The sequence below is a fragment of the Podarcis gaigeae genome (assembly GCF_964106915.1).
Source record: "Podarcis gaigeae genome assembly, chromosome: 4".
In the NCBI taxonomy this organism is placed as follows: Eukaryota; Metazoa; Chordata; class Lepidosauria; order Squamata; family Lacertidae; genus Podarcis; species Podarcis gaigeae.
The window spans coordinates 97,953,727-97,980,213 of record NC_139677.1 but is presented as its reverse complement, the minus strand read 5'-3'; the positions used below and the strand labels follow the sequence as shown (position 1 = coordinate 97,980,213).

At 45.9% G+C, this 26,487-nt stretch overlaps 1 protein-coding gene across 1 annotated transcript in view; it reads right to left on the bottom strand.

Moving 5' to 3' along the window:
• INTS4 (integrator complex subunit 4) overlaps nt 1-23,483 on the bottom strand; it is a 38,131-nt gene extending 14,648 nt beyond the window's left edge. The window contains exons 1-14 of the mRNA XM_083736315.1: nt 23,332-23,483; nt 21,228-21,425; nt 20,541-20,658; nt 19,414-19,520; nt 17,788-17,973; nt 15,220-15,270; nt 11,991-12,079; nt 11,068-11,188; nt 9,471-9,542; nt 7,495-7,669; nt 7,089-7,294; nt 4,933-5,075; nt 3,717-3,832; nt 207-340 (exon numbers count right to left, since the gene is read on the bottom strand). Coding sequence (XP_083592441.1) covers nt 207-340; nt 3,717-3,832; nt 4,933-5,075; nt 7,089-7,294; nt 7,495-7,669; nt 9,471-9,542; nt 11,068-11,188; nt 11,991-12,079; nt 15,220-15,270; nt 17,788-17,973; nt 19,414-19,520; nt 20,541-20,658; nt 21,228-21,425; nt 23,332-23,388 — 1,773 coding nt within the window. The 5' untranslated portion in view covers nt 23,389-23,483. The remainder of the gene's footprint in view (nt 1-206; nt 341-3,716; nt 3,833-4,932; nt 5,076-7,088; nt 7,295-7,494; nt 7,670-9,470; nt 9,543-11,067; nt 11,189-11,990; nt 12,080-15,219; nt 15,271-17,787; nt 17,974-19,413; nt 19,521-20,540; nt 20,659-21,227; nt 21,426-23,331) is intronic.
• Nucleotides 23,484-26,487: the final 3,004 nt, after the last annotated feature.

Sequence of the window (26,487 nt, the reverse complement as noted above, 5' to 3'; positions counted from 1 at the left end):
ATGTTTTTTTTATTATTATTTATTTATTATTATTATTATTACTACTACTACTACTACTACTACTACTACTACTACACAGCGTATTGTAGCTGTCTGGACCTGGAGTGGCAGCCTGCTTTATCTTCCTATGAGCGCTAATTCTCTGAAAGCGGAACAGAAACAAAAGACAAAACACAGAGACACATTAACACCACTGACTGGCTTACCCGCAAGGGGGGGACGAGGTGAGAGAGACTGTCACGAAGGTAAGCGTAGTGCCTAAAGGTGTGATCCGAAAACAGCGCCGGCATGGTTGGGCACGATTTCGCAGCGTTGAAAATGAGAACCAGGACCGCAATGTCTGTTTGCACCAGAGGTTAAGGGAAAAGCAGGATTCCAAAGCAACTGGACGCACAGGGGGAAACTCTGTGGAGAGAAGCTGCAAAGGGAACGCTCACAGGTAATGAAGCAAGGGTTGAGGAGCACAGGGCGGCGAGCAGCAGGGGCCCAGAGCCGCCAATCCAGTGTTAGGATATTGATGTTCAGTTTCAGCTAAGAGGAACAGGTATGTGGATTGTTGCATGTCACATGTCTGTTTACATTCCAGCACAGTTTGCTGGGAACTTCCATTTGTGTATAGCTTTTGCTTGCTGCTTCCTGTTCTTAGACATGAAGGAGAGCAGACATGTTTTCCTTGTCTTGATCTATGCTGAATCAGGGACGCAGGTGGCGCTGTGGGTTAAACTACAGAGCCTAGGACTTTGCCGATCAGAAGAGCAGCGGTTCGAATCCCTGCGATGGGATGAACTCCCGTTGCTCGGTCCCTGCTCCTGCCAACCTAGAAGTTCAAAAGCACGTCAATGTGCAAGTAGATAATAGGTACCGCTCCGGCGGGAAGGTAAATGACGTTTCTGTGTGCTGCTCTGGTTCACCAGAAGCGGCTTAGTCATGCTGGCCACATGACCCGGAAGCTGTACGCCAGCTCCCTCGGCCAATAAAACGAAATGAGCGCCACAACCCCAGAGTCAGCCACAACTGGACCTAATGGTCAGGGGTCCCTTTATCTTTACCAATGCTGAATAAACTGCTTGAAAATATGCTTTACTCATGCCTCTGCCCACCCTTCCATCACAAAGAGTTAATTACTCTGCTGATTAGAGTGTGCTCCAGCTTCTGAAGAGTTCTGAAGCTACAGGTCGCTGTTTGACACTGTTTATAAAACCAAATCAAAAGTTATTCAAATTCTGACGTCATGGCTAACCATGGTTTGCCATTGTGAGAATGAGCAGTATCAAATATTGGACTTTCATGCTCCTTCCTTTCTCTGTGAAGATAGCAGACAACAGGTTTCTGCTTCTGGTTTGCAGCAAACCATACCGTGCTCCAAAATCAAGATCCCAAACTATAGGACTTCCGGGTTAGCGCCATCGGCAATGGCAGAATTCCTCTGATCCAGAGGAACCCGCTCTGTGAAAATTGGGTCTTGCCACGGCAGCAAAGGCGAAGACCCTTTAAAATCCCAGGCAGAGGAAGCCTGGGAACATGGGATTCGGCTGACACCAGGAGCGCCCCCCCTACACGCAAGGAAACCCCTTTTTCGGGGACCTGAAGCGACGTGGGGTGAGCGACGCGGTGTTTTGAATCGACCGCTATTTTTACGGAGTGAAGCCGCACAGCCGTTGCCGGAGAGCGCTGACTTTTCCTGGGGACAATTGGACTCTAAACAAGTACCCGTGAGTAGAACGGCAAATTGGGCTAAGAAACACTTTAATTTGGCACTCAGCGGGAAGGTTCTAAACAGGCAGTCCGCCTTCCGCTTTTGTAAATAGTCTGAAGCAAAAATCGTGCAAGCCAAAGTCTGGAAAGTTGTACACAAAGGTTTTAATTCCTCCTGTTTTGATCATCTAAACCCCTCTTGGAAGCAGGAGTAAAGAGGGGAAATTTGATTGTTCAAGCCTGCAGGAGAGAGAGTAAAGAAAGATAAATTTCCACCGTCTCAGATCTGGGAATGGGGTGTCAGAGACGGAGATTTTTGGTGAAGTTCATTGACTGTGAATGGAACATCTTCTGACAGTTAGTTGAAGAAGAGAAACAAATTGATTCCAATGTTGCCTTTTGCATTTAAAAGAAACAAAAAATCCGAAAAATGAAAGTAATTCTTCTTTGTTGGATCTGCTTTTAAAAGATGGATACAAATAGAAATTGCCTCCTCTAGAGGGAGCTTGTTAAATTGTTGCTGGAGTCATTTTGGGGATTTTACAGCTGTGGAGATTAGGATCGTGGGACCAGACTGTGACCTTGAACAAAAATGTGTTTGGAAGAAGTTTTGGTGCTTGCTTTTTGCAAGACAAGCACTTTGTTGGAGCAGATGGATGAGAAGATGGATTTGATGACTGTTGCAGTCAGAAACTTTGGACAAACAGTGAATATGTATACAGAAACCATCCAGGAGCCAACTCAGGAATCTGTTTTGGTAGAGCAACTGCAAACGCAGAAGATAATGGAGGAGGCTGCTGTTGAACCTCAAGTAATACTAATGGAGAGGCCCGAGGCCCTACAGGAGCATAAGCTATTGTTGTTGAAGGCTGAATCTGAAGTGGGCCAGGGGGGGTCTGGAGCTGTGGGGGCCCTTAAGTTTGGAGGGACTTTGAAACATGCTTTTAAATATTTTCTGGATTACACTGTTGACTATGGGGAATGGGACTGTGGAGAATGGGCCGATCTGCTGAGGAGAGATGGAGATATTTTTGAGTTGGAACATCCCCGAGACCTACTCCTCAATGAGAAAGGAAAGAAATTAAGAAAGAGATCTACAAAAGACAAGGTAAAGTGCAAGTACAAACAAGAAGAAGACCTGCAGAAGGGACATGGAAAAGACTTAAGAGCCTCGGATATAAGATTACCAAGTTGATGGACTAGATGGAATGGACAGTAAGGACTGACATAACCCGAGACCAGGAAGAAGAGACGCTGGAGGAAGATTGGAAGAAAACTTTTAAAAAATTATTTTGGGAATTAGTGTAAAATTAATGAGTATTAGGAAAAATGTTGGAATGAAAATATTTGGCTTTAGCAGAAATGTTATAAGGAATTATGTATAAATAAATATTAAGTTTTAAGTTTTAAGGTATTTTTGGGAAGATAAGGTTAAAATAAACTAAGGTAAACTGAATGACAGAATATAGTGAAAGATGGAAAGGATTTGTTGAGTTAATTAATAGGTTAGACTGTTAAGACAAACTATTTAAAAAATAATAATTGAGGATGGAAAGAATTTGCTGAAATAAATAACTAAACTAGAATACAAAAAGGGAGGTGTGAGGAGGTCGATGAAACAAGTTAATGAAAGATAAAGATATGGAATATTGTGTTTTTATTGTTGTATTGATTTTTATGTTTTTTTTCTTTTTTCCCTTTTTAAAGTATTGTTATATATTCTTTGAAAATCTTCTTTTGTTATTGTTGCTTTCTTCTTTTTTCTTTCTCTGTAATTTTTGAAACTTCTAATAAATATCATTTAAAAAAACAACAACAAGATCCCAAACTATAATTTAAGATATCAGACCTAAACATAGCACAAACCCCATAGTTTACAAGCCTAATTCAAGCCACGGTTTCCAGTTCTGGTTTGTCAGTCTAGTGACAACCATGGTTCTTTAACAACGGCTTGGTGTGGTCTGGTCAGCCAAGCATTATTCAGAGGGAAGGAGGGGGGGTAGCAAAAAAAAAGAGGATACAAGCTGGGTCATCCATGTCAGGCTCTGGGGTGTCGAAGAAAGGATGGGTCCCTAGAAGTTCAGGAACAAGTGGAAGCACCAAAGTAGGATGTCTGCCTCCCAGGAACTTCAAGCACCTATAACACAGAGATTCAAACTGGTGAACATCTAAAAGATACAGAGGTTCCCTTTCACAATAGCCCCAACACAAAGATGGTTGAGAATTTTTAGGAAACTTACTAGTCACTTGTCACCAGAAGGTGCCTGTGGCGTTTGCCCTCCTATGTGTGTGACATCACACCGGGTTCATAAGGAAAGGGTTAACTAATTGTAAAATGACTAACCAAGGGAAACCCAAGGGGCAGAGTTAACTGTGTATAAGGTTTTAAGCACAGTTTTTTTGGGGGAGGAGTCAGAGTTAGGGTGGTTGAGAAGACAGTCTGGAGTTAGACGAGACAGAGAAGATAAGTCTGTGGGTTGGGCTAGTCTGGTGTGAGAGAGGGAGAGAATTTGTTAAGAGGAGTCAGTCAAAAAGTTGAGATAATCAGTCAGAAAGTATTAGGAAGGTATAGGCTGGTAAAGAAACTAAAGTTAAGATACTGACAGGAATATTATCTGAGAAACCATAAACTTGTTAATGTTTGTAAAATAAACTTGTGTGGTTTTTTTTTGGTTCACTTTTAACAACTGTCTGGACTCAGTGTTTTACCAGAGAGTAACGGGTTGGTGGCAGCGGGGAAGCGAGCCCAGTGGTGGCACAGGGATCAATAGACCGTTAAACATCCGGAGACCCTGTGTGATTGCCACAGTGTCCAAGTGATTTAGAGCGACACACACACACACACACACATCATAAGAGAAGGGGGGAAAAGGGGGATCATATGATCAATATGTCGTCTAACATAACATTTATGGGGGAGAAACCAAAAGCAGCACACCCGCCATATAAATAATAATGAACGGCATTAACTATACTCAAAGCACAAACAAAAAAGTGGGCAAACTCCAGCTGTTTGGATATCTGAATCAGCTACGCATGTTGTGAGTTTGGGGTATAATTCTTTGTGTTCAGATAAGTGAATTTTTGGATAACGAGCAGGACCGGCGTGCAAGTGCTCTTTTTTCTAAGTTGCTTTGAGCTCCTTTTTGTAAAGAAAAAAGTGGCTAGCAAGTTCAATGAATGAATGAATGTGGACACCAGAAGGGGGGTTCACTGGTCTAAGGAAGAGGCACTTACTTCCAGATGGAATCCCTATCGGTAGGATACTTGGTGAGGTTTTTCAGGAGCTCCACCAGGGCAAGATGGATGCCTTCTTTCGTTGAGACATTGGTGCAACACAGCAACTCGTGGAGAGCCTCCCGGATGTCTCGGGAAGAATCCTAAAAGCAGCACGAAAAGGCTCAGAATATTACAGATGGTCTTGGAGGCACTTGTTTGCAGGTTCGGTGCATAACACCCAGAGTGGCGGGCTGCTTTGAGCGAGTATAAGGCAGCATCTTAGGTGCTAAAACCCTGGAGAGCTACTGCGTGTCTGGGCAGGCAGTACTGAGCCCAGGTGGACCAGAAGCCTGATTTGTTTTTTATTATAGTGGTACCTCGGGTTACAGACGCGGGTGGCGCTGTGGGTTAAGCCACAGTGCCTAGGACTTGCTGATCAGAAGGTCAGAGGTTCGAATCCCTGTGACGGGGTGAGCTCCCGTTGCTCGGTCCCTGCTTCTGCCAACCTAGCAGTTCGAAAGTACCTCAAAGTGCAAGTAGATAAATAGGTACCGCTCCGGCGGGAAAGTAAACGGCGTTTCCGTGCACTGCTCTGGTTCGCCAGAAGCGGCTTAGTCGTGCTGGCCACATGACCCGGAAGCTGTACGCCGGCTCCCTTGGCCAATAAAGCGAGAAGAGCGCCGCAATCCCAGAGTCGGTCACGACTGGACCTAATGGTCAGGGGTCCCTTTACCTTTTTACCTCGGGTTACAGACACTTCAGGTTACAGACGCTTTAGGTTACAGACTCCGCTAACCCAGAAATAGTACCTCAGATTAAGAACTTTGCTTCAGGATGAGAACATAAATTTTGTGGCAGCGGGAGGCCCCATTAGCTAAAGTGGTTCATCAGGTTAAGAATAGTTTCAGCTTAAGAACGGTCCTCCAGAACAAATTAAGTTCTTAACCAGAGGTACCACTGTATTTTATTTATTAACTTTATATACGGCCCTTCATTCAAGATCTCAGGGCGGTTCACAGAATAATACAAAAGATTAAAACACAAGCAATCATTAAAACCAAAACAAACAATTCCCCCCCAAAAAAACACATTTAAAAGGTTTTAAACAATGAATCCAAAAAGGCCTGGCTGAAGAGGAATGTTTTGCCTGGCGCCTAAAGGAGTATAATGAAGGCACGAGGCGAACCTCCATGGGTAGAGCATTCTACAAACAGGGAGCTGCCGCAGAAAAAGCCCGTTCTTGTATTGTGACCCTCCGGACCTCACACAAAGGAGGCACATGAAGAAGGGGCTTAGATGATGAATGCAGAGTGCGGTTTGGCCACCAAAACCATATAACACCGGTCCTGAAAGACCTACGCTGGCTCCCAGTACGTTTCTGAGCACAATTCAAAGTGTTGGCGCTGACCTTTTAAAACCCTAAACGGCCTCGGTCCAGTATATCTGAAGGAGCGTCTCCACACCCATCGTTCTGCCTGGACACTGAGGTCCAGCTCCGAGGGCCTTCTGGCTGTCCCCTCGCTGCGAGAAGCCAAGTTACCCCAGGGAACCAGGCAGAGGGCCTTCTCGGTAGTGGCACCCGCCCTGTGGAACGCCCTCCCACCAGATGTCAAAGAGATAAACAACTACCAGACTTTTAGAAGACATCTGAAGGCAGCCTTGTTTAGGGAAGCTTTTAATGTTTAATAGGTTAGTTATTGTATTTTAATATTGTGTTGGAAGCCACCCAGATAATTATTATTATTATTATTAGGGGAGAGGAGGTCCTTGAGTTATTGTGGCCCTGAGCCATTTCAGACTTTATAGGTCAAAACCAACCGTTTGAATTGGGCCCAGAAGCTAATTTGCAGCTTTCTACGTCCCTGGGAATCATGCACTTAGAAGATAGGGTTGGCCGCAATTTGGCAGGACAGCAGAATCGGGCAACCCATAAGTGAAGAGGGGGGAGAACTGACGCATGAGAAGAGCGAAGGGTGAGCACAAGCCCATGGCTAGCTCCCAATTCATCCAACAGTTATGGGAAGAATAGCTGCCCCTCTGTGAACCTATCAGCAAGTGATGGAAAAACATGAACGAGGAGCAACAGAGGGAGAAAAAACCCCACAGCTAGGTAGAGAACAACTCGAAAAGAGGACCAAATAAAGCTCTATCGGTAAGGGAGGGGGAACACTTGCCTCCAAGACCCCGAGGACGGTGTCCAGCTGGTCCTCCCGGAGAGTGATGTTGTTGGAGATCTTCCTCATGGTATGGATGGACTGGAGCCTCACCTCCTCGATCTCGTCGTTGAACATGTCAACCAGGAAGTCGAGACACTTCTCTGCAAAAGAGGGCGAGGACTGGGCCAGCATGCAGAGGGCCTCGACTGCGGCAATGCGGACCTCTGAGAAATGCAGAGCGAGAGAAAGAAAAGGTTAGAGCATCCGGTGTGGGCTGCCCCTACGTATTTTTGCTGGGGAAGGAAGAAAGAGAAACCAGGTCCTCTTTAAGGAGTCCATACACACATACATACACCCCTTCTAACGGTTTGATTCAGCAAGGATCTTTTTAAGGGGAGATATTGGCGGCAGAGCCTTCACGCACCGTACATCTCGTCTTCCAGCCCATGGACAAACGCCCCACAGGCACCCGACTCAATTAGGTTCACAGCTCCGGTGTCTACTTCTTCTTTGGGAGCGTCATCACCCCATTTTCTGCCGCTTGAGAACTCCCCGGAGCTGAAAAGCTCTTTGGCTCGTTCATGGGCTGTGCGTTTCCGCTGCAGATGCAAAAAGCGTAAAGGTCACATGCCAGAAATGGTATGCAGAGACAATTTCTTACACAGCGGTACCTCGGTTTTTGAGTGCCTCGGAAGCCGAACATTTTGGTTTTCGAACACCGAAAACCCAGAAGTAACTGCTTCCGTTTTTGAACGCGCCTTGGAAGTCGAATGGCTTTCGCTGCGTGTTTTTCAATTTTCTCAACTGAACTTGCAGCCAAGCTCCTTGCACCTCGGTTGTTGAATATTTTGGAAGGCGAATGGTCTTCCGGAATGGATTACATTCAACAATAACATAAAGGTAAAGGACCCCTGGACGGTTAAGTCCAGTCAAAGGCGACAATGGGGTTGCAGCACTCATCTTGCTTTCTGCCGAGGGAGCCGGCATTTATCTGCTGACAGCTTTCCGGTTCATGTGGCCAGCATGACTAAACCGCTTTTGGCACAACGGGACACCGTGACGGATGCCATTTACCTTCCCACCGCAGTGGTACCTATTTATCCACTTGCACTGGCATGCTTTCGAACTGCTAGGTTAGCAGGAGCTGGGACAAAGCAATGGAGCTCACCCCGTCGTGGGGATTTGAACCACCAACCTTCTGATCAGCAAGCCCAAGAGGCTTGATGGTTTAGACCACAGCGCCACTCGCTGTTTAGGGAAGCTTTTAATGTTTAATAGACTATTGTATTTTAATATTTTGTTGGAAGTTGCCCAGAGTGGCTGAGGAAACCCAGCCAGATGGGCAGGGTATAAATAATAAATCATTATTATATTATTTTTATATATATATATATATATATATATATGCAGGTTTTGGTGTCCTCGGGTGTCTTCCCGTGTAAAAGTTGGGGTGTCTAGGCGACGTTTCGACGAGGTCTCACTCGTCATCTTCAGGCTGGTGCTTTCGGCTTCTTGTTACTGGAACAGAGCGGGATCTCAATGTTTGAGTTCCTATAAATACTGTAGAGGGGGTGTGGTGTCTAGCCTCCAATGTTCTGGGCAGAGAGGAAGTTCCTAGACACCGTTCCTAGACGTCGCCTAGACACCCCAACTTTTACACGGGAAGACACCCGAGGACACCAAAACCTGCATTCCTGTACCCGTGAAAATCTACGAAAGCAAATATATATATATATATATATATATATATATATATGCATTAACTGTCTAGATGCCCGACTAGAGCCAGCACATTCAAATGCCAAGATATCAGGAAGCTTTTAATGTGTGACATTCTGTTGTGTTTCTGTATATTCTGCTGGAAGCCGCCCAGAGCGGCCAGGCCAACCCAATCAGAGGGCAGGGAACAAAAAAATTAAATTTGTTGTTGTTGGTTATACGAATGGTAACATAAAGTCCACACCCAAGGCCATCAACACAACTCCACAGCAGAAGCAAGAGTAACACACAAGGCATCCAGAATCTTCAGTGCCTTCTTGTGCCGCTCATTTGAAACAGCTGCCAAAGTTCTGCAAATATCCAAAGCCATTAGTTCAGCGTTCAGTTTCTGCATGCCAAATTGCTGTGACTTAAGATGTGCAGGGCACCCTTCACCAAAGAAACTAGAATGGCCTGGGGGAGATTTACTGCAAGCTGACAAAGGCTGAGCAAATGCAGCCGAGGCTCAAATTTCACTGGCTTCCACCTGCCAGAAAGCCAGCTTCTGATCTCCTGCCGACACAGAAGGGATCCAAAAACTATCAAAAAGGAACCTGTCGTGCAACTTTCCGGCATGCTGAGGTTAGGACACAGGATGCACAGCAGAAAGGATTAAAAATAAAATAAAAGAAGTTTCTGTACCCTCAGGTCTGACATCAGCTTCTTGTCCAGGGTCTGTTCTAAGAAGTGAGAACTAACTTGCTGCATAGAGCCCTGGGACGAAGGAGGGAAAAGAGGCAAGTTAGCAACAGGGTGATTTTGAACAAAGCACTGGTAAAATAAAAATCCTGGCTGTTAGTCCTCAGCATAAGAGATACACTGCTTCCGAAGGAGGGTCTATTTAGCTGTCGGGCTAATGGCTGTTGAAAGACCTCTCCTTCTCCTTCTCCAATCTGTTTTGTCGCCTTCCAAGCCAGTGGCTGTCACCACATCTTGTGGCAAAGAAATTCCTTAAGCCTGTTCTGCTTTGTGCGCAAAGTCCTTTCGGCCTGTCCATCCCAAGTCGACTGGCAATCAGTTTCACTTTTTAGCCATGGCACAGAGGAAAGACTGTGTGACACACAGCCCCCCTTTCTTATTCCCTGTTGAAAACTGCCATTTGATTGGCAGGCCCACATAGCCTTGTTTCGGGAAGCTTTTAAGGTTTTGTGCGCCTTTTCTCCCTCTCTGCATTTTGTTGGAAGCCACCCAGAGCGGCTGGGGTAACCCAGTCATACTGGCGGGGTATAAGAAATAAATTGTTGTCGTTGTTTTGGGAAGGGGAACTCTCTGCTTCCCATCTCTAGGTTCTTTTCACTTTTTTGAATTTTTCTTTTTTTTACTCCAATATATTTCCTGGCATTAGCCACCCCACAAAATGACCCAAAAACTGCCACTCAAGCTATACCAGAATCAGGAACTCTTTCCTTCATCAAGGCAGGTTTGGGTGGGGGAGTGTTGTAGCCAATGCAGACTCCACCCAACTGAGCTTTAGGGAGAGGCTATATAAAGCCATTTACAGGAGGAGGAGAAAGAGGAGGAGGAGGCCCAAGCTAAATCTGGGGCAACATTTCCCAACCTGGTGCCCTCCAGATGTTTCAGACCCCCACCAGCCCCAGGCAACACAGCCTTAAAACAGCCGTGTGCAGCCATGCTGCCACCTCAGGCTGATGGGAGTTGTAGTCCAAAAAGTCTGGAGGGCACCGTGTTGGCAGTGGCTGCTACCACTGGGGGGGCAGTATGCCTCTGAAGGCCTGATCCTGCAGGCTCTCCTTATTCTCTTAAAGGCATTCAGACAAATTCATGGAGGATAAAGCTATTAATGTCTAGCAGTCACGATGGCTAGGCTCTACACCAGAGTTTCCCAAGCTTGGGTCTCCAGCTGTTTTGGGACTACAATTCCCATCATCCCTGACCACTGGCCCTGCTAGCTAGGGCTGATGGGAGTTGTAGTCCCAAAACAGCTGGAGACCCAAGCTGGGGAAATCCTGCTACACAATCAGAGACAGAATGCCTCTGAATACCAGTGGCTAGGAATTTCATGAGGGCAGGGTGTGCTGTTGTGGTCAGGTTTTGCTTGAGGGCTTCCCTAACTGTGAGAATAGGGTGCTAGACCAAGCAGGCCTTTGGCCTGATCCAGAAGCTGGGCTCTTCTTATGTTCCAGAGGTTTCACAAACCACTAGCATTTCATGTTCTGACGGACAGCTTGCTCTCTTTTCCAACAGCGTAAGGAGATGACACGAGGGCACAGGCACTCACCAAGAGTTTAGCAGCTTGTACTCTCACCACCCAGGAGCCATCACTGACCATGTGACAAATCTTCCCGAATGCATCATCCACTAGGCGGATTTCTTCGTTGGAGGAAGGGATTGGGACAATGCTGAAGAGGTGGGGAGGAAGAGAAAGAGAGACAAGGTGCTGTATCAATGTATCATATCTAGGCTTGTTCTCACCTGCCGGGTTGGCTGAGAGTTAAATCTTCTATATCTTTCCCTGCAAATGTTGTGAATGGAGAGAGGGATGGGGAATCCTACCCAACACACTCGCCCAATTCAGCTTGCATAAATAAAAGGCATGTTTCATTAAGTGAACACCAAGTAACCAGGACTCCAAGCTGGAAAAAACCCCACAGCCAATGTACTTTTAAATAAAGCTTTTGAACAAACCATGGTTTTCATAACATTTAGTTAAGCTTCATATACCATATGCCTGGTTTATACATTATGCTTAGCCACAGTTTATTAAACCATTATTTGAGCGTCCTCATTCTGCCCAGTGGTTTAACTATGGTTTATTTACTGCCAACAAACCACAACCTGTTGCTATGGTTTGGTGCTGGATTACAAACCTTGGTTTCTTTCAACTGTGGTTTGACAACACATGCAACCCCAGAACACTCCCTTAACCATGGTTTGTTTTGCTACCTTACTCAAGATGCCGACTGAAAATGCTTAAAAGGAGCTTGAGGCAAAGAGCAGCAGGAAAACAAAACCGACCTTGGAGAAACAAGTCACGGTTTGTTTGATTAACTGCAGGACAACTCTCTCTCTCGCTCTCTGACCCATGCCCACACAGCATGGAAACTCAGGCAAATGAAAACTTTGCAGCCTTTTAACTTTACAAGACTGGTCATTACTGAACCCCAGCCCTTCATTTAGGACTGCCAGGTATTCCATGCATACCTTTCTGGATAAAGCTGACTGAGGACCCAAGTAAGCTGAACCGCAGCACTGCGGACCTGTTCGTAGTCGTCGGTTAAGAGTTTGCATGCCTGAAAAAGAAGATCTCAAGTCAGCTACTATCAACCACCAATACTTATATTGCATGCTACCCTTCGTTTCTTTTAAGAAGTTTTGTAATCTGTGGGATACGAACTGGAGGAACTAGCAAATTAAAAAGTACAGTGGTACCTTGGTTTTCAAACGCCTTGGTACTCAAGAACTTGGAACCCAAACACTGCAAACCTAGAAGTAAGTGTTCTGGTCTGCAATCCTTTTTCAGAAGCCGAACATGCTCCGTTTTGAGTGTTACGCTTCTGATTTGAGTGCTACACTTCCATTTTGAGTGTTATGCTGAGGTCTGGCTGTTTTTGCTATTTATTTTGCATTTTTGTTTTTGTGACTGTGTGGAACCTAGTTCAGCTACTGATGGATGGATTGTGTGACTGCAGTACATTCTTTATTGCTTTCATTTTATGGATCAGTGGTCTTGTTAGATAGTAAAATTCATGTTAAATTGCTGTTTGAGGTTTTTTTTTTAATAAAAGTCTGAAACAGATTAATCCATTGTGCATTACAGTCATACCTCGGGTTACAGACACTTGAGGTTGTGTTTTTTTGGGTTATGGACTGCCAAAACCCAGAAGTACCGGAACGGGTTACTTCCGGGTTTCAGCGGTCGCACATGCACAGAAGCACTAAATCACACTTTGCACATGCGCAGAAGCACCGAATTGCAACCCGCGAGCACGCAAACGCACCGCTGCGGGTTGTGAACATGCATCCCGCACAGATCACGTTTGCAAACCCAAGCGTCCACTGTACTTTCTATGGGAAATTGTGCCTTGGTTTGGGAAAACTTTTGGTTTTGGAACAGACTTCTGGAACAGATTACGTTTGAGAAACAAGGTACCACTGTAAAAAGAAACCTGAGTCCCTGATGAACACAGGAACTTCATTAGAACCTGCTGGATCAGGCCAAAGGACCATCTAGTCCAGCATCCTGTTCTCACAGTGGCCAACAAGATTCCTGTGGGAAACAAGGGATCAGGATTTGAACACAGGACCACTCTCCCCTCCTGTTTCCTATTAATTGGTAATCAGAAGCATTGCTGCCTCCACAGCTGGACGCAGCAATAGCCCTTTCCTCCACGAATTCGTCTGATCCTCTTTAAAGCCATCCAAATTGATGGCCATTACTGCCTTCTATGGGAGTGAGTTCCATAATTTAACTAAGTGTGACGTGAATAAGGACTCTGTTCAACTCCAAACCAGTATAGCAGGGACTGGGAGCCTAAAGACTGTACAGTGGTACCTCAGGTTACATACGCTTCAGGTTACAGACTCCGCTAACCCAGAAATAGTGCTTCAGGTTAAGAACTTTGCTTCAGGATGAGAACAGAAATCGTGCTCTGGCAGTGCAGCAGCAGCAGGCCCCATTAGCTAAAGTGGTACCTCAGGTGAAGAACAGTTTCAGGTTAAGAACGGACCTCCGGAACGAATTACGTCCTTAACCTGAGGTACCAATGTACAGGATTTTTTTTAGTCTCCACAAACTACTCTGGAAAACCCCCCCACCAATTTTGGCGTTCTTCAGAGTGGAAGCTGAATACGCTTTTATGCTACTGAATACGCAATTCAGTAGCATAAAAGGAGAATGGCCATTCACTTTGTGGGTGGGAAGTCAGAAAAGGAGGTTAAAATCTTTTCCGCTTACTTTTAAACGAAATTATAATGCCAGGGCCTTGCATACAGGGTTGTTGGGAGTAAAAACGTAAGATATGCTGAGCTAAACTCCCGAGCAGGGAAAGAGGGATGGAAGGATCATGCAATGATCGTTATTAATGGCTGCCCCACCCCCTGCACTGCTTAAAACTTAGATTCTTGTTTGTCACCAGGGGGAAGACAAACTTTTCATCATCTGGGTAATAATGTTGGCTAGCTTGCTATTTTGGGCTTGATGTCCCAAGATGATCAATTTGCTCACACCCAGCAGCTCTCCTGTTTCAAAACAAACAAGCACTAAGCCAGTGGACGCTGCATTTCACAATATTTTTTTCCATTGCTTGGTGGCAGGGAGAGGATTGCAAATCTGATGCAGTCATTAGAGAGCACAGATTGTGTAATTTTTGCAAAGGGTCAGCAGTCGGCTTTAATTTTAGAAAACGCACAAGCAGGGATGCCCAAGCGCTGGATAAAGAATCCTGAAGGAGCTTCCTTGTTATTATTATAACAAGGAAGTCACGCACGGGTGGAGAGAAGACACAGGGCAAGAAATAAGAAATGGATAAATGTTGGCACATAATGAAATGTGAAAATGTGAATTTACAAATACAGTGGTACCTTGGGTTAAGTACTTAATTTGTTCCAGAGGTCCGTACTTAACCTGAAACTGTTCTTAACCTGATGCACCACTTTAGCTATTGGGGCCTGCTGCTGCTGCTGTGCCGCCGGAGCATGATTTCTGTTCTCATCCTGAAGCAAAGTTCTTAACCCGAGGTACTATTCCTGGGTTAGCGGAGTCTGTAACCTGAAGCGTATGTAACCCGAGGTACCACTGTATAATGTACAGTGGTACTTCGGGTTACAGACACTTCAGGTTACGCGATTCCGGGTTGTGCACCGCACCAAACCCAGAAGTACCGGAACGGGTTACTTCTGGGTTTCGGCGCTCGTGCATGTGCAGAAACACTAAATTGAGCTTTGCACATGCGCAGAAGCGCCAAATTGTGACCCACGCATGCACAGACGCAGCGCTGCGGGTTGAGAACGTGCTTCCAGCATGGATCACGTTCGCAAGCCGAGGTTCCACTGTATAAGTATTATAAATGTATATGTATATGTAAAGATTTCATATGTTTATTGCAACATAAATAAATAAATAAATAAATAAATAAGAAAGAATCCTGGAGGAGCACGCATGGCACCCAGGCCGAAGGCTATTAAAAGAATGGGAATGGTTTAAAAATAAAGGAAGGAGGAGAAGAAGAAGTTAACTTCAATTGCAGTGCGCCCTCCAGGGCTCCTGGCATTTGCCCCAACACGTTGGGTGCTCATGCTGGGCCTGCACTGGCCACAATTTAAAAATTTAAGAAACGAAAATATCCTGAAGCGAGACTTGCAACACAGCCATCCTCCACAGCCCAGCTTAACGGTAGGGCCCCTCACTAAGCACATAGAACACAGTAATTACCTGGCTATAAATGGTTTGCTGCAACTTTAATCCCCTTTCATGCAGCTGCAACTGTAAGAAAAAACAAAAAAAAAAATGTGATTATAGTACCCAAAACAAAACATTATTTTTTTTTAAATGGATGGGTGGGAAAGATCACAAGAGGAGCAGGTCCTTAAAGGATTTGCTACTGGAGTTTAGCTATTAAGGGCATCAGCACCGGAGACTGATAAAAAATAAATAAATTGTGTTGCAGAGATAACCTTACAAGATTATTTTCCACCTTTGCTACGAGCTCTGTCTCAAACATCCAAATCCTGCAACTGAGTCCATTATGTGCTTAAGGCTACACTCCTAAGTCCACTTTTCCCCGGGAGTCAGACCCATTAAACACTGCAGGACTCGAACTCAGGCCACATGTGCAAGGTTGCTGCTTGGTCATCCTTTCCTATGATGACTGGATGGGTGTTAACTGTCAGGACTCCATCACCAGGATTTGGCCACACCTTCTCCTTATCACTCAAAGAGAACCAATTTAATATTATAATCCAGGGGTCAGCAAGGTTTACCTTGCCTGGGCCAGTTCACTCCGCGGAGATTGCTCCGTGGGCTGGATCGCGTCTGCGCAGACGCGACTTCTGGCGCCGCAGAAGTGAGTCCCCACTCTGCCGGTTTAGCGCAGCATGCAGGGACTCGCCGAGCGAGCGGCTTGGTTCGGGGGCAGCTTGTGGGCCATTTAAATGACCCCCGTGGGCCGCTTGTGGCCCATGGGCGGCAGGTTGCTGACCCCTGTTATACCGTATTTTTCGCTCCATAAGACGCACCTAGTTTTTAGAGTTTTTATATCAACAACCTCAGATATGCAGATGACACAACCTTGATGGCAGAAAGTGAGGAGGAATTAAATAACCTTTTAATGAGGGTGAAAGAGGAGAGTGCAAAATATGGTCTGAAGCTCAACATCAAAAAAAACAAACTAGGATCATGGCCACTGGTCCCATCACCTCCTGGCAAATGGAAGGGGAAGAAATGGAGGCAGTGATAGATTTTACTTTCTTGGGCTTCATGATCACTGCAGATGGTGACAGCAGCCATGAAATTTAAAGACGCCTGCTTCTTGGGAGAAAAGCAATGACAAACCCAGACAGCATCTTAAAAAGTAGAGACATCACCTTGCCAACAAAGCTCCATATAGTAAAAGCTATGGTTTTCCCAGTAGTGATGTATGGAAGTGAAAGCTGGACCATGAAGAAGGCTGATCACCGAAGAATTGATGCTTTTGAATTCTGGTGCTGGAGGAGACTCTTGAGAGTCCCATGGACTGCAAGAAGATCAAACCGATCCATTCTGAAGGAAATCAGCCCTGAGGGCTCACTGGAAGGACAGATCCTGAAGCTGAGGCTCCAAGACTTTGGCCACCTCATGAGAAGAGAAGACTCCCTGGAAAAGACCCTGATGTTGGGAAAGATGGCGGGCACAAGGAGAAGGGGACGACAGAGGACGAGATGGTTGGACAGCGTTCTCGAAGCTGCCAGCATGAGTTTGGCCAAACTACGGGAGGCAGTGGAAGACAGGAGTGCCTGGCGTGCTCTGCTCCAGGGGGTCAGGAAGAGTCGGACACGACTAAACAACTAAACAACAAGGTTTTAGAGGGGGAAAGCAAGAAAAAAAATATTCTGCGCAGAGCATGCAAGCGGCTCTCGCTTTTCTTGCTTTAAACCCTTCCTTCCCTCCTCCTGCTTCGTTGAAAAGCCAGCAGAGCAAGAGTGATAGCTGTGCAGTGCCTCTTCTGCTGGCTGCCCAGCAAAGCGGGACGAGGGACAAAAGGGAGCCCTTACAAGGGAGCGCTGAGCAGAGCCTGGCAGTGGCTCTTGCTGGCTTTTCTGGGAGGTGGGGGAAGGGACAGAGGGCAGCCCGTCAGTCCCTTCTCCCACCTCGCGGAAAAGCCCCCAAGAGCCGCACACACGATCCACGTGGCTCGTTAAAGGGAGCGCTCAGCAGAGCCTGTATGCGTCCCAGATGCGAATGCAGGCAGGAGGCTCTGCTCAGCGCTCCCTTTAAAGAGCTGCGCAGAGCGTGTGTGTGACTCTTGGGGGCTTTTCCCCGAGGAGGGAGAAGGGCAGCCCATCAGTCCCTTCTCCCTCCTCGGGGAAAAGCCTCCAAGAGCCACGCTCCCTTTAAAGAGCCACGCGGAGCACACCACGATCCACGTGGCTCGTTAAAGGGAGCGCTGAGCAGAGCCTCCCGCCTGCATTCGCTCCATAAGACGCACACACATTTCCCCTTACTTTTTAGGAGGGGGGAAGTGCGTCTTATGGAGCGAAAAATACGGTAATCCCTCTGACAACTTCCTGGTCAGCACCTTCTTTTTCATGGAAGGCTACCCAAGAAAGGGAGTAAGAGACAGGAAGGCAGGCCAATTCTTGAAAGGGGGACGACTGCCATCCCATGGCTATGCCTGCTGGCCACTCGCAGTCCCCATGGTGGCTAAATTCACCCCAGAAACACCGGCTAGCCTCCAATGCACACCCCACACTCAAGGAGGATTTTGATTTAAGGGAAGCGGAACTCAACGCTCCTGACACTTACCATTGCTTTTATAGCCGCAGTTCTAACCCGAGGATCCTGGTCACTGAAGTGATCCCCGATGATCTTCTGGACGTCTTTGGGAGGCTGGCCTTCGACTTCTTTCGAGGTGCCTTTTTCCACAGTCCCAAGGTAGCCAATCAGGAGGAGGCACTTGGTCCTTACCCCGTGGGAGGAATCAGTCAGATGCTGAGGAATAAGGAAGAAGTAAATGAATGAAAAGATTAGCCCAAACTTCTCCTGACATTTTGTCTTCACCGGAGGAACCTCAGGTTAGGTTCTTGTTGGGTTTTTTTTTAATGGACCTGTTTGTTTGGGGATGCAACACTCTTGGGGACGTAGGGCTTATAAGAAGTGGAATTTTAAGCATGTTGCCAAATTTAGGGAAGAGGGTTTTTAATGAAATCTCAGCAATAATTGGGGGCGGTGAGTCAAAAAACCAACTGGGTTGGCTTTATTAAATCTCCATACACATCCAGCAGAAAACGAGGGCATCTTACATTAAAAATAAATAAATCTCAGCAGCTATATACAGTGGTGCCCCGCAAGACGAACGCCTCGCAAGACGGAAAACCCGCTAGACGAAAGGGTTTTCCGTTTTGGAGGCGCTTCGCAAAACAAATTTCCCTATGGGCTTGCTTCGCAAGACGAAATGTCTTGCGAGTTCCTGCGGGTTTTCCCCCCTTTTCCTAAACCGCTAAGCCGCTTATCAGCTGATCCACTAAAAGCCGCTAATCCGCTGTCAATGGGCTTGCTTCGCAAGACGAAAAAACCGTTATACGAAGAGCCTCACGGAACGGATTAATTTCGTCTTGCGAGGCACCACTGTACTAGCAAAAATCTTTCAATGGTTAAGCATAGTAAAATAGCACAGCGAAGCCTGAGAAATCACATTAACTGAGAAATTGATGCAAAGGTTACGTTCAGTCACAGGGGATAGGGAGAAGGAAAAAGATATATTTTTGGCAGATTTCATAATGCAGACCAATTTTAAAAAATACTGTTAAATCTGTTCCAATGGTCTTTAAAAATATCTGGATTATGCAACATTTAAGTTGCATTTGTTCAAAGGGGACATACCCTCGGGAGAATAACGATGCAGACTTGTGAATCTATATATACACTGTCTGGTTTATTGTTTGTGGGTTGGCTTTACTTAGATTTTGTTATCTTTGGAACATTTTTTGTGTGCCAGAGGTTGTATGGCTGTGCAAGAAAATGAATAGAAAAATATTATTATTATTATTATTATTATTATTATTATTATTATTATTATTATTATTATTATTTTAAAAAATAAAAAAGTCTACCCAAGCCACTTTTCCATCTCAGGTCATGCTCCCTCCCCTACATTGCTCTAGGCCCTATTTTTTGCCTGCCTGCAAGTGTCCTTGAACTGTAATAATGCCTCTTGGCTGCATGGACGGAAAGGGGTGTTGGGTGGGTGCTATGTAGAGCCTCTGACTTTTGCCTGGCTGGAATGTAGCCGACTGTAAGAGTTGCATCCAGTGCTCTGTGCAGCTTTTGCCTCTAGCCTGCTCACCACCCCCGAAGGGGAAATGCAGCTCTCAGGCTGAAGGAAGCTTCGCTCCACCTAAAAATATTTCAATACTTAATAGTTCAAATTACCTTGCAGGCAACATCCACCAGGCGCATCCTCACCGCAGGGCTTTCTTGGAGCTTCTTTCCAATCACCAACAAGGTATCCAGAAGCTGAGCAAGAACTTGGTGGGACTCTTAAAAACAACAGTTTTTTTAAAAGAAAGTCATTATTTCGTCTTGCATTCACTCATGTCTTGGGTCTGGAGGCACATGGCCCAGCAACTACGTTGAATCTAAGCAGGTAACCAACTGATTTAATCATTTTAACTCTTCACTTGAATTTCCAAACATCATTCTGAAATATCACACAGGCATTTTATCTTCTAGTCTTTCCATCTGCTCTGCCAAAAGGAGAAACGCCAGCGATTCTGTTTCTTACACTTTTTTACGGTAGTCATACCTCAGGTTGCAAACGTGATCTGTGCAGGAGGCATGTTCGCAACTCGCAGCGCTGTGTCTGCGCATGCACATGATGTGATTTGGTGGTTCTGCGCATGTGCGAGCGCCGAAGCCTGGAAGTAACCCGTTCCGGTACTTCCGGGTTCAGCGCAGTCTGTAACCCAAAAGCGCACAACCCGCAGCGTTTGCAACCTGAGGTATGATTGTACGTCCTGCCACTTTTCTGTACCAGTCGGTCAGTTTTATAAGTGACAGGGCAAACCTTGGTTGCAAGCTTGCTACAAGCCTGGAGAGAGCTAAACCACGAGTCCAGGTTCAGCCAAACACTATGCCAAGCCATGACTTAGCTCAGCACAGTAGCAGCAGGACTAGGGAGCAGTCTGGCATCTGCAATCTCCTCTCCTGAAGCCCGCATCCTCACACATTCACACTAAACCTTGGTAATGATGTGCAAACCAAACCATTTTTCAAACAAGATTCAGGGCTAATCAATGAGGTGCCCTCCAAATGCTTTTGTCTAAAACTCTCCCCATCCCTGGGTGGAGAGGCTGGAAGGTTGTCCAATTAATATGGTGAGGCCATAACCACCGGTTATCCCTGGTCTAGGCAGATACCTATAATGTGACTCAATCTAAAGCAGTTTCATGCAACGATATGAAAGCAGTGTGCACGTACGACAACCCTCACCCCCAACAAAGTGAAATCTGGAAGAATTCGTACACCTCACCAGACTCCGTTTGAAAAATATCACCTACTCTCATTTTGGAGTGTGTTGATGGCATCGTCCAGAATGCAGTCAGGAGAAAAGCCTGGAGTCTTTGTCAGCAAACCCAGCAAGGAAGCAACCTTCAACCTCACAGAAGGATCGTTCTCCTAGGATGACAATAAGAGAAAAAGGAGGACTAAAGCCTTCACAAACCAACTCTATCTGGGTGTGCAGTATCCATCACAGAATTTACATAAAAGTAGACTTTGGTGATGAGCAGTGTCCCGTGCACAGCGGAAGGATGAGGAGTACGTGCACATACTCTATATTGCTTTATTTACACTTCAAAGCTGGTAGATTACAGAAAAACATCTTGCCTCTGCCGGAGCAGAGAAAAGCACCCTCTCTCCTCTAAAGCACGGAGAGAACAACACAGAACTGCAAAGCACAGTGAAAACAGGAAACCAGTGTACGTCACATCCAGTCTCCTTTCCCGTGAGAAAACCCAACAGCACTTGACTGTGGAATGTAAACATTGTCTTGTGACAAGCACTTCGCTGCTCAGTGAAGGAAGCAGAAACCAACACCACCGTCACCTGTGCAGTAGCAAACAATACTCCCCAAATTTCAACTTCTTACCATTATATTTTCGTTCTTAAAATCCCAAGAAATCGACTGATTTTTGCTCCCAAGACACCTTGCGATACCGTGAGATACCGCCACGTGGCCCACCCACCTTGTAATAATGCTCCAGCAAGATTCTGACCACTCCTTCCACACTTTCGGCTTCCACTGGCTTCCGAGCAAACTGAAGGAGGTACTGCAAAGCGTCCGCTGGTGAAGTTGCCTTGCACAGATCCACATGGAGTGCGGCCGACTTACTTGGTTTGGTCAGTCGGAGTTTCTTCGCTGAAATTTCCTCATGCTGCTGTTGCTGAAATATGAACGCTGTGTTAGGCAGCAGTCACACATGAAAAAACAAGAGCGGCAGTATTAACTTGTTCTCCATAAGCTGTTCCAGAGTAACTTCCTTATTGCTGTTATTATAGCTTCACGCTATTTCACTTGTCTACAACATCCTAGGAGCCTTTAGGAGCTTACCAAATTGGGGGAACTGTGGAAAAGGGTTATATTCATTAGATTTGTACTTTACTGCCCACTAAGAGTCCCAAAGTGGCTTACGATAAAAATACAACACACCTGTCTCAATTTTCACTTTTCACTAACCCTACCTTTGCCTGGTACTGAAACAATGACAAGGCTGGCATCAGGTGAACCCCTCTGGGAAGAGCATCACCGTATTTTTCGCTCTATAAGATGCACCAGACCATAAGGCGCACCTAGTTTTTGGAGGAGGAAAACAAGAAAAAAATATTCTGAATCTCAGAAGCCAGAACAGCAAGAGGGATCGCGGCGCAGTGAAAGCAGCAATCCCTCTTGCTATTCTGGCTTCTGGGATAGCTGTGCAGCCTGCATTCGCTCCATAAGACGCACACACATTTCCCCTTACTTTTTAGGAGGGGAAAAGTGAGTCTTATAGAGCAAAAAATACGGTAAATAAATTGGGGAATGGGGAGCTGCCACAGAGAAGGACTGCTGCCTTTCAAAGGTAGTTCTCAAAACAAGAGGTTTTTTTAAAAAAAACCTGAATGCCAAATGTTACAGTGTCACATTCCAAAACTTGGAGGAGAGATCCGATTTCACTTCTTAATGAGCTCTCAAATCATTTGCCAGGCAGAAATCCAACAGATAAAGCTTTCCCAACATGCAGACAGAGGTGATTACCAGAAAAGCATCATTTTGCCTGCAGGTTTTCTGCTCATCACACAACTCCCAAGAAATCAGCTGGCAAATTGTAAGCAAGCGTAATGAACCTGCAACCTACCAAGAGTGCCTTTCTCTACATGCACAGTTCTCTATCACCCTCATTTAATTATTATTATTAATAGGCCAAATTCTGTGCGACTGCCATAAAACTTAGGGAACAAGCTGTGCTACCATAATGACTAAGGCCTTAAATGACAATTTTGGGTTACAGTGGTATCTTGGGCTAAGAACTTAATTCATTCCAGAGGTCCGTTCTTAACCTGAAGCACCACTTTAGCTAAATGGGGCCTCCCGCTGCCGCCGCGCAATTTCTGTTCTCATCCTGAAGCAAAGTTCTTAACCCGAGGTACTATTTCTGGGTTAGCGGAGTCTGTAACCTGAAGCATCTGTAAGCTGAGGTACCCCTGTATATTTTAGTGATTAAAATTTATGTATTTTTAACTGCTGCTATATCTGTATTGCCCCTGTTATACCCAATTGTAAACCCAATTGTAAACTCAAATGTATCCCTATCATGTTTTATGACTTACCTGATATTGTATGTGAGCTGGAACTGGTCTGTGGTCGAAATTAATAAATTCTATTATTATTATTATTATTATCATTATTATTATCATTATTATGAATTTGTTAGCCACTTTTCATCCTTCCCAGGGTAACCCAAATCGACTTACAACCAAACAAACAACAGGCCCCGCGTAGAAACATTAAGGTCAAGAGGAAAAATAAATGCACTGAAAATATCCCTCCCACTTCTAAGAGGCCATAGTTTAATCCTTACAATAACCCTGTGAGGTAGGGTCAGGATGAGAGGCGAGAGCAGCTACCTCCCTTCCCGCACCGAGGTCACACCCAGTGAGTGGGAGAATTTGAACCCAGGTCCCTAAGCCCGCCACTCTAACCACTGCGCGACATTGCCCTTGCCGTAGATGGGAGACGAAGAAGCTTTACAGGTTTCGCCCTATCCCCCTTCCCTTCCCTCCCCACCCCACTTCCAAGGCCTCGCCGGTTACCTGGACGACCACTTTGCTGAACTCTTCGTACACCCGTTTCTTCAGGTGCGCCGCCATGATGGTCTTGCTATTTCGCTTTCCGGCGCCGGCTGAGCCCCGCCGGCCACCGTCCTCTCCCTTTTCTTTTCCTTCCCTCCCTCCCGCGCCGAGTATAAGTCAAAGAGATGAGGTTCTTAAGCCTTCCGCTCTTCTACTTCGGGCTTCCAATCGCAGCCATCAGACTCCTCCGCGAAGAGGGGAGGAAGTAAATGGGGAATATTCTTATATATCCATGTTAACAATTCGAGAAAAGCCGGAGAAGGCTTGAAAGCTCGCAGGGGCCGTTGCACCAAGGAAAGACGTGAACGTCCCAATTAATCTGCCTCTGCCCACACCTTTTAAGGCGAAGGGCATGATTATTGGAAAATCATTTGCAAAGAAACCTTCAGTTGCTTAACTGTTTCAGGCAGCGCTCTAAGCTCCTTCTGGATGCCTGGCTATTTGGTTTTTGTATATGCTTAGTGGCTCCTATTTAACAGCCACCACTCTTGCCCCGCAAGGGATTTAATGCATGCGATGAGGACCCGGAAGTCTCTATAAACGAAATGTCACTTAAGACTGTAGCCCCTTGTTGGGCAAATAGACTGTAGGCTCGGAAGCCGCAAAAAGGGGCGGGGCGGACGGAGAGGGGCGGGGCCAGCCTTTCCTGAAATACTGTACTGCCTTATGCGTGGGTAGAAATGGAGGTGGTTGTGATGTAAGGGCGCTCTGCACATCCTCAAAGGCACTGATTTATTTGCTTGCTTGCTTTTAGATCCTGCTACTTAAGGGATCAAATTTTTAAAGGGAGACAGAAATAAGAACGGCCCCTGCCTAATAATAATATTATCAGAACGGCCCCGCCTAATAATAATAATAATAATAATTTTATTATTTATACCCCGCCCATCTGGCTGGGTTTCCCTTCATCAAGTCAGTGGCCCACCTAGACCTGTTCTCACGGTGGCCCAACTAGAGGCCTAAAAGCAGGACCTGAGTGGAGGGAGAACATTAACAAATTACTTTTATAAAATAGGGAAAAAATGCTGTTATAAATGCCAGCATGTTTTGGTAAAGGCATTCTTCAGCAACACAAGTCAGCTGTTTTTTTCCCCTTCAGGAAAAAAATCTCTCCAGGGCTTCTGATAACAGCATTTTACTATTTTAGAAAACTTTTTTTCAGTCCCATTTTGAGGTTTTGCCTCTATATTTGATTTTAGTTTCCTAGCATGTGGTGCTTTCTAGCCCAGCCCCCCAATTTAGAGTGACACTTAAGGTCAGGGTGTTAGGATTTGAATCCAGCACCTGAAAAGACTTAAATTAGAATAAAGAGTTAAACTAAAGTGAGTGAATACTAGACTGTATCACTTTCCCTGACTTTTCACCTGTGAAAAACCTAATCCTCTAGTGTCAAGGGAAAAAATACAGAAACATATCTGCAAAGGTATTGCATCTGCAAGGGAAGCTCAGCTCAGGAGCCCCAGGTCTCCAACAAAGGAAAACACGGAAAGTGTCAATACCAAATGCAGCAGTGCACTGATAAATGTATCTATATACTGGCTCAATGTTATTCTATGGGAAAACTTTAGAAATTCATAAGAAATCATCAATCTTCTCAGTTCCAATGGCATTAGGACCCAGGGAAGTGAGATATAAGGGGCAAAAGGCAAGGAAAAGGTAAAGGACCCCTGGACGGTTAAGTCCAGTCAAAGGCAACTATGGGGTTGCGGCGCTCATCTCACTTTCAGGCTAAGAGAGCCGGCGTTTGTCCACAGACAGCTTTCCAGGTCATGTGGCCAGCATGACTAAACCGCTTCTGGCACAACGGGACACCGTGATAGAAGCCAGAGGGCACGGAACTGCCATTTACCTTCCACTGGCGTGCTTTCGAACTGGTAGGTTGGCAGGAGCTGGGACAGAGCAACAGGAGCTCACTCCGTCATGGGGATTTGAACCACCAACCTTACAATTGGCAAGCCCAAGAGGCTCAGTGGTTTAGACCACAGCGCCACTGTATCCCTGATATAAGGGGAGGGGCTACTGAGCCCATCATAATCCCATAGATGTACAGTCAAGTTTGCAGGACCCTCCCAAGGAGTCATGTCTAGTGATATCCTGCCCCAAGAGTGTCAGACAGATAACCATCTCAATCACAACGCCTACCCACCCCACAGTGGGACGAAGTCCGGACAAGACAAGACTTGACTCAGGGACCAGGGAACTTTAAATACTTTCCTTTGTACTGTCATGGAGTAAGTGTGAAATACTATATTTGAGTGACGGGGTATGCCTGGCTCTCAGGTTCTGCCTGAGACCACACCTTTTCTGTGACATATCTAGGTAAAAAGGTAAAGGACGCCTGCACAGGATTGCAGCATTCATCTCGCTTTCAGGCCGAGGGAGCCGGCGTTTGTCCACAAACAGCTTTCCGGTTTGTGCAGTCAGCATGACTAAACCACTTCTGGTGCAACGAGACACCATGATGGAAACCAGAGTGCACGGAAACGGCGTTTACCTTCCTGCTGCAGTGGTACCTATTTATCTACTTGCACTGGCGTGCTTTCAAACTGCTAGGTTGGCAGGAGCTGGGACAGAGCAACAGGAGCTCACCCCGTCGCGGGAATTCAAACCACCGATTTTCTCACCCCGCTGCAGGGATTCAAACCCTCAACCTTCCGATCAGCAAGCCCACAAGGCTCAGTGATTTAGACCACAGCACCACCCATGTCCTCCCTGTGACATATATGATGTCTCGATGATGTATTATGGGAAACTTTGGGAAACTTTAAAATACTGATGTAACCATTGTTCAGGGTTTCTGGCTGCTACGTCTCTGTGTTAGTGGGAAATCTTGTTGTAACAATAAAGATCAGGCCTACTGGCTGCTGTTTTGCTTCTATCTCCTGGCTGAAGTCTCTTGCTTGTGACCCTCAAGCTGAAGAAGAAGAAGAAGAAGAAGAAGAAGAAGAAGAAGAAGAAGAAGAAGAAGAGGAGGACGACGACTTTGGATTTGATATCCCGCCTTTCACTCCCTTTTAAGGAGTCTCAAAGCGGCTAACATTCTCCTTTCCCTTCCTCCCCCACAACAAACACTCTGTGAGGTGAGTGGGGCTGAGAGACTTCAAAGAAGTGTGACTG